Consider the following 10,208-nt stretch of genomic DNA (forward strand, 5'->3'; position numbering starts at 1 on the left):
AAAGTTAGATGTCACAAGTGACATATAGGTAGATGATAAATAAATTGAGAGGCTGTGCAACACTGTCAGAAGATTTTTAAATGTTAAAAAATCTGAGATTTTTTTCATTTCTGAAATTTTTAAGAACTCAAATTATAATTCTATAATTCTTCATTATTAGTATTCTTAATAAAACATCTCTTGTTGAGCATTTATATTTTTCACATTTTGACATTCTAAATAATGTCAACTATGTCCTGTGTACACTTTTTGTAAAAATAGAGATATTTTATGCATTTGAAGAAGGGAAAAGCTATACAGTTTAATATAGAGATTGGTTTTGTGTTTCCTAAAGAAAATTGAACCCAACCTAGATACACACCTAAATATATGCCTGCCACTTTTACTCTTCAGAGACAAACAAAAGGTTTGGCCATCAAAGACCTAAAGTTTAATGCCACAGGGCATGCTTGCAAAAAGTTTCAGACTAGAAATTTTTCCAAGTAGGTGATACCAATCTCACATTGAATCCATAACAATAAATTCCAATAAAGCTCCTACAGAATGGCAACTTTTAAACAATTTTAGTTCCAGCTAAACCCTCCAAGACAAATTAATTACAAAATATGCCCCCTTTGTAACTGAGTTAACTTCCACTTAAAGACAGTTAGTTAGAAGTCATTTAATTGTTAAAGGAAAGTTGCTGGAAAAAAAATTTTTTGGTGTTAGTTTCATTCCTGTTAGATCATACTCACAGTAGTTAAATAGTAGGACCCAATTTCTGTTAAGGGTCTTCCTCGTCAAACTAACAAAACCAAGTATTCTTTTGATTGTTTCTCTTTATCAGAGAAATAATTATAATATATATTCATATTTTCTGAAGCAACAAGTTTATAATCTTCCTGTTCATAGGGCCAATCAAAATGAAGCTGCTTCTTTGGGTTTGCATCGTGTGCATTGCTTTTGCAAGGAAGGTGAGTAAAATGGACTTTTACAATCATACCAATGGTATAACTATGAAATAATCATTGGAAAAGATTCATGCTAAAGATAAAATTATTGCCCTGTTTATTAAAAAAGCAGAGAAACATATTGATGAGCATGTGGTTTGTTGTATCATAGTCTTCAAAGGAAGTTTTAAAAACCAAAGTGCTTAGCAGAGTATCTAGGATATAGTAGGAAATGATACGCTACTATTATTTTGTCCAAATTTAAAATATTATTCTACTTCCTAAAATTACCTGAATCAAGCTTTAACTCTTCAAATGGTAAATGATGAATTTACTATTCTCTCTATCTCTGTCTCCTTCATACACACACACACACACACTAGCAAAATTAGATAAATAAGAGCTGAATGATCTTTCATATGATGAAGATTTATGTACACATAGGATATTACACACTAAAATTCGTCTGGCCAAAATAAAACTTCCTGATATATGATGATGATGATGGTGATGATAAATAATTCATACTGATGATTCCTATCTCAAAGAAACTATAATAATTATAAGGTTTTGCCAATTTCTTCATTAATAAATAAATCTGGGTACAGCATTTTCAAATAAATAACCTTACTAAACTTCTTTTTTCAGAAGTGTTTTCCCTTCAATAAGGTAAATCTTTTTCATTTAAACATAAATATGTCTAGTTTTACTTTAGACTTTGTTTTTTTGTTATGTTGTTGCTGTTTTAATTTTTTTAGTTGTTGATAGACATTTTTATTTATTTTATATGATGCTGAGGATCACACATGCTAGGCAAGCACTCTACCACTGACACACAACCCCAGCCCATAGACTTTGTTTTAAATTTAACAATTCTCTAATTCCTTAACAATGTAATTTAATGACTGTTAATGATATTGAAATAGTACTTGTATTTATCTTTTCTGATTTGATGGAAAATATTTATTAAATATAAATATACATGACCTGAATATATTTATCAGCAATTCTTTATTTCTTTTCAATGACCAAGAGCATTAAATAAATGCAATAATTTTGTGGTATAATAAAATGTTTGCTTTGTCCAGAGTTTCTTTCATGCCTCTGTAATATTTATCACGAGGTAGTTGAACAAACTACATGATGTATCCAGCCAGGCTTTTCTTGCATGAGCTGTAGTCATTCTGAATGTAAGTAGAAATCTGAAGAAAAAATGTCTTTCAGTGCTGTTTAATTTAAAATAATCATTGTTTTCTTTGTTTTAGAAATCTTTCTCATCCTCATCCAGTGAAGAGGTAAAATATATTAATATTTATTTATATCTAAGGATACTGAAATGTATCTTACATTATTCACTTTTTCTTTAAAATTGATTTTTTATCAAATAATGTTCAGTGATTTAGCATTATTATATTTTTCCTTGAAAAGCAAAGAATTTATTTAGGAACCTATTCATTTCTTTTCCTCTGATGGGCACATTTAAATACACAAACAGAAATATAAACATATTTACATTTATACATTATATAACTTCTTATTTATACTGATATCCTGTCTAATTTTACTGCCTGTTTATTAGGATAAATACTTAAAAGTCAAATGTAATTATATAATAAAGTTTTACATTTCTAAAAGTATAGACAAAGCAGTATTTTCCAATAAATACAAAAACTGAGTCTGTTTATAAATTGCATCTATTATTGACAAGTTAACTTTGAATACATGTAAAAAATAACTCCATAACACTAACATAAGTATACAAGAAATATTAATGTCGTTTGTCATACTTTAAATTGATATTTATCAAAATTCAAATTTTTTTGAATTTAATTGAGCTATACAGTAATCAAAGACTCTGGGGGTGGCCTTCCCATGAAAAACTGATAAATTTATGAAAAGAAATAAAACTTCATGAATATAGGCCAAGAAACATAAATTTAAAATGTAAATTCTTATATAATTTTGTGGCTTTGAAATTCCCTATCTTACACATGTGTAAGAGACAAACCTGGAACAACCAGAGAATAATATGGAGTTCTTACCAAAAGAAGTCATTTGAAATTTGATGATAAATTCATGAATAATGTTAATAAGGTAGTCATTTAAAATGCAAATTCCATAGGGAAAATTATATATGAAAAGCCAATTGTATATCATCCACATGCTAACTGCCTACTCTCTTGATAACAAATTGAGAAGCCTGGCTTGAAGTGAATGTGAATGGACACTTTGATGAAGAAAGGAGTTCAGAGATAGAAATCTGAATTTGGGAATAGAGGGACCCCTGTCCCTGGAACAACAATAAGGGAGTGAAGAAATGAGGGCTTTTGGAGACAACTTTAGAGATGTTGGGCTAATGAGGACAGTACATGGGGTAGCGTAGAGAAGGCCTGGAAGCACCAATCCTACCTCCTTATATCAACTCTGTAGCATACATAAACATCTCTTAGTTTTGCCCAGGTCTACACTGGCATAATCTGCAGTCTATAACACTCTTATTTGCCTAAACACAAAATACTTTTCCCTCAATTTGGGTTTGTTCAATTTTTTTAAGTAATTATTATAAGCTACATTCAAAACTTATGAAAAGACTAAATTTGAATTCTTCTTTAAAAAAAATCATTACTTATATAATACTACAGCCATAACGTAAGTAATAAAAAGATAGAACATAAAGTTACTTATCATTTACTTCTTTGCTTCTTCCTTAGGATGTCAGTAGCTATGGCTACCCACTTAATCCATCTCTGGATATTCCTTATGGCTCACCAAATGATGATTTCCCAACTCGTCGTTTGCCTACTCTTTCCTATCCTCAAATGAATAGTGGAATGAATAGTGGCCCCAAATACCCTGTAGCTGACTCTGAATCAGGGCAATCTCCATATCCTTGGGTTCAGTCTGCTTCTGGCTCTCCCTATGTGTACCAAGTCCCTAGTTATTCCCTACCTCAAATGAACGCTCCTGAAGCTCCCGCTGCTGCGGCTGGTCCTTGGGCTCCCTCTGCTGCTGCTCCTCTAGTTCCTCACCATTATCCTCCTCCACCTCCTCCTCCTCCACCTCCTCCTCCTCCTCCTTCTCCTCCTAGGGCATTTCCCTTTTCCCGTCCTTTAAGTATGTCTGCAGCATCTGCAGAACCAGCTAGTCTATCTTTTGAATCTGAGTCAGCTGCAGTTACATCTATGCCTGTAGCAGCTGAGCCTGCTGCAGAGTCACTTTCTTCAGAGTTGACTGCAGATCCTCTTTCTTCAGTTGAGTCCGGTGAAGTCACAGATGCCCTGACTGCTGCAGCCAAACATGCTGCCTCCCAGTCTGCTGCAGTTAAATATGTTGCATCCCGGCCTGCTGATGTCCCCTCGACTGCAACTGAACTTACTGGTGCAGATATGCCTGACACCCAGTCAGCCTCAGCCAAATCTGATGCAGCTGAACATGCTGTAGGCCATTCTGCTTCAGTCAAACCTGGTGGTAATAAGCCTATTCTAGACAAACCTGCTATCTCAGAATCTCAACCCTCTCCTCTTGACCAGGTGGGTTGCCAGTACCTCACCACTGGAATGCATGAGATTTGTAGGAGAAGAAACACAACCTCTCCATAAGCAAACATTTAGAGAAGCTTTATTGAAGTACAATTGACATATGCCAAACTGCAGGTATTAAAAGAGTACACTTTGATAGGTTTTGACACATGTATACACCCACAAAATCACTTTGCCCATTCCTTTGTAATCCCAGGTTCCCCTTTCTCCCATTCTTGATCTGTTTTTGTTTGTCTGTTTTTGTCTCTAGAAATTGGCTTGGATTTGGTTTGAATTTTATGTAGGTGGAATAATACTGTAAGAATTCCTTTATGTCTGGCTTCATTTATTTTAGATAATACCATGAAGATGTGTAAACCAATAGTAGGGTTTGTTTGGTGTGGTGTTTTTTTTTTGGTGGGGGGTTGTTTGTTTGTTTGCAGATTATGATTTTATTATATAGACAGAACATAATCTTTTACCCACTCTTCTATTGATGAACATTTTGGCTTCCAAATCGAAACTATTTATTTATGATTGTGCCAGCTTACTTCATTATAATGGTAAATGAAAGTGGCTAGATATTATCCCTTTTTCCTGATATTAAGGGAAAATATTAATTTTTCTCATACATGCACAGAGACATATATTCAACATGTAATATACAATACATATGTAAGTTCTGGAAATTCTCCTCAGCTAGTGTCTACCCTCCTCCTCCTAGGGTTTACCTCCTTTGCTTCCAGTCTCTTAGTAATCACCATCCCACTGAGATCCTGAAAGAGTCTTCCTCTTCCTATTTTTGTACATATTGTGCTTGTTTGTTTCAGGCAAGAGAGTTAATATAGTTTCTGTTACTCACCTTGGCCGCAAGCAAAGATTTTTAAACTTTTTTAAAGCAGTTGTCATTTAAAAATATTAAGAAGACCTGTGTCCCTATATCTTGTTAGATATTTATTAGGTTATTTTATAAAAGGCAAACGTGATTTCAAACTGCACAGAAGGTACTCAAAACCCAGGAACATACTGAAAAAAAATCAAAGCTTAAATACATCAGTGAGTAGTACACAGTACATTCACCGCTACATGAATATATCTAGTACTTATTTCCTAGAAGAAGATAGGAACTGTCCTTAAAGATAATCATCAAGGAATTAAATTAAATGTGTGGGTTTTTGCATCTAGTTCAGTTAAATATAAAGAGCTAGGCATATTCTCCATTGTTCCACACAGTAAACATGCTAATTTGATAAACCTCTTCCACATAAGTACTTTTCATCTCCCAGGATATAACTATAGTCCCTGCTTCATTTGAGAGTAGAAGGGACATGTTAGAAAGTGAGGATAAGTTGAAGCAGGACATGATCAGAAGGGACCTTGAACCAGTTAAATGCCCTGGACTTCATCCTGTAGCCAAAGGAACTTATTAAGGAACTTCATTGGGAGGAGTGATTTGACAGATTCTCTGCTTTAGAAAACTAACTCTGGTGGCAGTATGTTAAAAAATGAGTTATAAACTTATCAGTAGGACACAACTTCTTAGAATGATTATTTAGAAAATATAGGCCAGAACTATTCAATGAAGTATATTTTGCTGTGTATAAAAAAATCTTTCTCTTTTTTTTTCCTTTAGAGAAATGACAATTTCGACAGAAATGAGTAACATGCATTTGTTTCTGTAAGTCAAACATGATAATGAGATTTTTGAATATATTTTTACTACATGAAAATGAGAAAGTGGGCTATGGAGAAGTGCTAGCAGTCTACCACCCCAGAATTCTGAAATTATGAACTCAAGTCCTATGTAAAGAACTCAGGTTACTTTGGGAAAACTAGAAAGTTTCTTCCTAAATTGATCCAGACTTAAATACTTTGAAATAACGGTGGTCAAAATAGGAAGAAATTTCCATAAGCAGAGAGGGAATTAAACTGTGGTTAGGAAGAGGCATTGTTGGCTTAAAGTTCTCACAAGTCATTATGTACAATGTCTACTTAGCCACCAGTCTTCCCACATTGAGAACCACTGTTTAGGAATCAAACAATTTAGACCTGAAGTTTCCCATTATCCACCAAATCCACCACCCTCTACACACTCCACATTACTCCCCAACATATATTTTCCTGGGAAGAAAGGCACTGACCAAAAGCTCAGTTGGATTTATTCCATCTTAGTCATCTGATGAGGAAATAAGTAAGACATTTGGTTACCTTAATTTCAAGTTCTCATTCCTTTAGCCTTTCCCAAAACTGTTATAATTTTACTGTTCTAAATACTCAGTAGACAGGAAAATGACAAGACTTATTTGATTGTCATCCAAATCAAAAACTCTACTGAAACAACATCAATGGCTCAAGTGGAATTGAAAAACAAATGTGAGGGCAATTATTATTGCTAGTGGTGCTTCTTAGTTGTAGCCATTGCCAGGGCCATTAAAAAGTTTCAGTTTTTATTGGAAATTCTCTGACTACTGTTTATTATTTTGGTTTTATTTATTTTACTGGTATGACAGATGAAAGGTTGGTTAGTGAACTATGTCAAGATATTGATACATATAATAATTTCATATATTCAGTATTTGTAGTATTTTTTACCATACTAATTATGTAATTTACAATAGGTAAAGAGAAAAGATACTACTTTTCTGGAAATGTCTCCCTATTAAAACAGAAAAAGAATGGTCCTTGAAATCATTCCATATCAATAAACAGTGATAATATGAAAAAGTACCCACATTAAAAATCCTGTATAATATGGATATATTCAGGCAAATAAATTATAACATTGAATTAATATTGCATTTGAAAATGAATTGTTATTATAATAACATTGTTAGAGGAATGTATAACTGTGGTAAGAATGCATAGTATTTATAAAAACACAGAAGAAAATCTTTTCTTAAATATGTGTATTCATGGCATGGATTTTTACATGACTGTTATATAAAGTCTTTTAAAATAATCATAAACACAGAATAACAACTTTGCTATAAATGCAAGTGTTTTGACAATGTATGATATAAAACTAATATGTTGTTTTTCTCTTTCAGAGAGTGGTGCAGAAATCAATGAAATTTAAAAAAAAAAAACTTTTTCAATTTCATTCTGTTATATTAAAATTCAGTCTTGCCATATTCATTGATTTGTGATGGTTTTTCATTGGATTTAACTCATACTGAAATAATATTCATGGTGTACTTTTTTCCAATTTAAAATATAAAAAGCATATTTCATAAATATGAAATAATATAATGGTCATAAATTTAAACATATGCTAAGAGCCTTTCTTTTGAACACTGTCTAAAAATATGACACAAATCGACTTTTATTTTTGTTTCCATATTCTTTTTCCTGCAAATAGAAGGTAAAGAAAAGATCACCTTAATTCATGATTTTTCCATCTCCTCCTTCCCAAAATGTTTCGTCAGCTTTTTAAAAAATCTATTATCAACTTACATAGCACTTTATAGTGCTAGGAGCTATTCTAAGCTCCTTACAAATATTAACTCATTAAGTCCTTGTGATATGACCTTATTAAGTATAATATTATTCTTCTCGTTTTAAAGATTAGAAATCCAAGTATAACAGAAAAGACAAATAAATTGCCCAAGAGTTAGAGGCAGAATGAGAAAACATACCAAGAGAATGGGGACTCCAAACTGGATTGGAAGATGAAGATGAAGCCAACTAACAGGAAGTTAAACATTGCGTTATGGTGGTTGCAACAAATTACCACAAAGTTGATGACTTTGAAGAGCAGAAATTTATTCTCTCTATCCATTCTGGGAGTCAGAAGTCCAAAATCAATTTTACTGGGCTGAAACCAAAGTGTCGGCCTGGTTGTACTCCCTTGATATGCCTTGAAGGAGCCTCACCTCTTGGAGGTGTCTGCAGCTGCTGACTTCCCTTGTTTCTGCCCACCTTCCCTTACTTAATAGGCAGACACAAGATCCCAATGGAACACAGAAGGGAGCTGAGAAAAACTAGATTGGTGAATACATAGCCAGTCTCTCCACAACTCCCCTTGCTAGTTCACATACCTCCATTTCACTCTTCCTCCCCAATGTCACTTTCTTGTCAGCTATGACAAAATTCAGGATTCAGACTGTCTGCCAGGTCAGAATGTGACATTTCCTATTCCTGAAAATTGAGACAAAAGACAAGTGCCTGCTGCACTCACTTTGCAATGATAAAACTCAAAACAGGATAACCAAAATAAACAATTTAGAAACAGTCATGGCCATACAGAGCAATTCTACGAATCTCTTGAGATGGGAAAGGTTCATTTTTCTACAGATAGAAAAATATCCTACATCCATTGTTTTCCTCAGTCATTTATCTAAATTAGTTTTTCATCTTTAGTCTTTCAATGACTACCTTCTGCTGTGAGATGATGGAACCTCAGGAAGTAATTGCTTTACAGAAAACAAAAGGATAATTTCAAGGATCCAGGGGCTGGGAGAAATGGGGAGATGTTGCCAAAGGGTATGAACTTACTGTTTATTATAAGATGATTAAGTTCTGGAAGTCTAACTCGCAGCATGGTGACTATCATTAATTTTCATACACTTGAACTTTGCATAGACCTTAAATTTAGTCAGCACAAGGGGGAATAAAAGCAACTATGTTCACTGAAGGATATGTCAGTAACCTTGGTTGTGGCAATCATTTAACAATCTGTGCTTGTGTAAATATCACACAGTACACTTTGAAGATATACAGGTTTGGTTTGGTTTGGTTATTTCATCCGACTCAGACCATTTCATTTACTATCATCCTAATTGTAAAACTCTTCTCACATGTTGAACCACAGGTCCCGTTTGTTACCTAACAAACATGCTACATCTTCCCATGAAACTGTAGAAAATTGTCAGGTATTTTTAAGCCAACCATCGTGTTCCTTTACAAATATTCTTCTTTTTCAAGGTAAGTCTATGACTTCCTGCATCTTCTTTCCCATGCTGTAATTTCTAGTCTCTTCAAATTCCCATAACTTTTGTTTGGTTCTTTTAGTGATCAGTGAGTTTAACTTCTCACAGTCATTTCACGTCTTCATATTTCATTTCCCAAGGAACTATCTTCAAAAAATATGTTGGGAAACAAAGCAAGTATTCTTATTTCCTTGTTTATTCAGATGCAGTAAGAGGATCGAGAGTTTCAATTAACCAGAGTGCAAAGAAGATTGGTAACAGTTATGTAACTCTGTTCTATTCTTTCTTCTTTGTAGTGTGCACTTGCAGGTGTGTTTATTTGTGTGTAGGTGTGTGTGGGGGGGCAATTTGATACAAATAAAAATAAATAGGGTCTGTTCAGTCATCACTATGTAAGGAATTCTGCCTACTTGGTTATAGGAGTGGGAAAGTGATTATAGATTATCTGATGAGTACATTCACTTTAGGAATTTTCATGAAGTATCTAAAGGAATTTACCTATGGGTTCTATAAAGACATTATAGAATTTATAATGAATTTAGTAGTGCCTAGTCATCATCTCTTAGCTTTAAACAATCTGAGAAATAGATAAATCTTTATGAATAATGATTAAAATCCACTGAGAATTTTGTTGTTGTTGTTGTTAAGTAGTAGAGGCTAGATTGAGGAGAGTATTTTATCCCCTACCCTGATTTGGCCCTTTAGGTATCAGATGGCAGACAACATGTGTACTCAGATAAGCTAGGAGCTCTCAGGGAAGAAATTGTAGAATACAACCTTACTGTTTCTGTGTGATACTTGTTATCAGCTGCATATGATGAGGTATAACAGGA

The 10,208-nt window shown here is 33.6% G+C and overlaps 1 protein-coding gene across 1 annotated transcript; it reads left to right on the top strand.

Moving 5' to 3' along the window:
- Nucleotides 1-902: 902 nt before the first annotated feature.
- Nucleotides 903-4,528, top strand: Prr27 (proline rich 27). Its single transcript, XM_046428731.1, has 4 exons — nt 903-953; nt 1,578-1,598; nt 3,641-3,852; nt 4,045-4,528. The coding sequence occupies exons 1-4, from the start codon at nt 903-905 to the stop codon at nt 4,526-4,528; spliced, it is 768 nt and encodes a 255-aa protein (XP_046284687.1).
- The last annotated feature ends 5,680 nt before the right edge of the window (nt 4,529-10,208 follow it).

The sequence above is a fragment of the Marmota monax genome, unplaced genomic scaffold, assembly GCF_021218885.2.
Source record: "Marmota monax isolate L192 unplaced genomic scaffold, Marmota_monax_Labrador192_F-V1.1 WCK01_AAM20220418_F8-fsc00132, whole genome shotgun sequence".
NCBI classification, from domain to species: domain Eukaryota; kingdom Metazoa; phylum Chordata; class Mammalia; order Rodentia; family Sciuridae; genus Marmota; species Marmota monax.

Excerpts from the sequence above, each read along its gene's own strand:
- Prr27 (XM_046428731.1), top strand. The coding sequence starts at position 903 with ATGAAGCTGCTTCTTTGGGTTTGCATCGTGTGCATTGCTTTTGCAAGG. Across the intron at positions 954-1,577 it reads GCATTGCTTTTGCAAGGAAG|AAGTGTTTTCCCTTCAATAA; the intron begins GTGAGTAAAATG and ends TTCTTTTTTCAG. Across the intron at positions 3,853-4,044 it reads GCTTCTGGCTCTCCCTATGT|TATGTCTGCAGCATCTGCAG; the intron begins GTACCAAGTCCC and ends CCGTCCTTTAAG.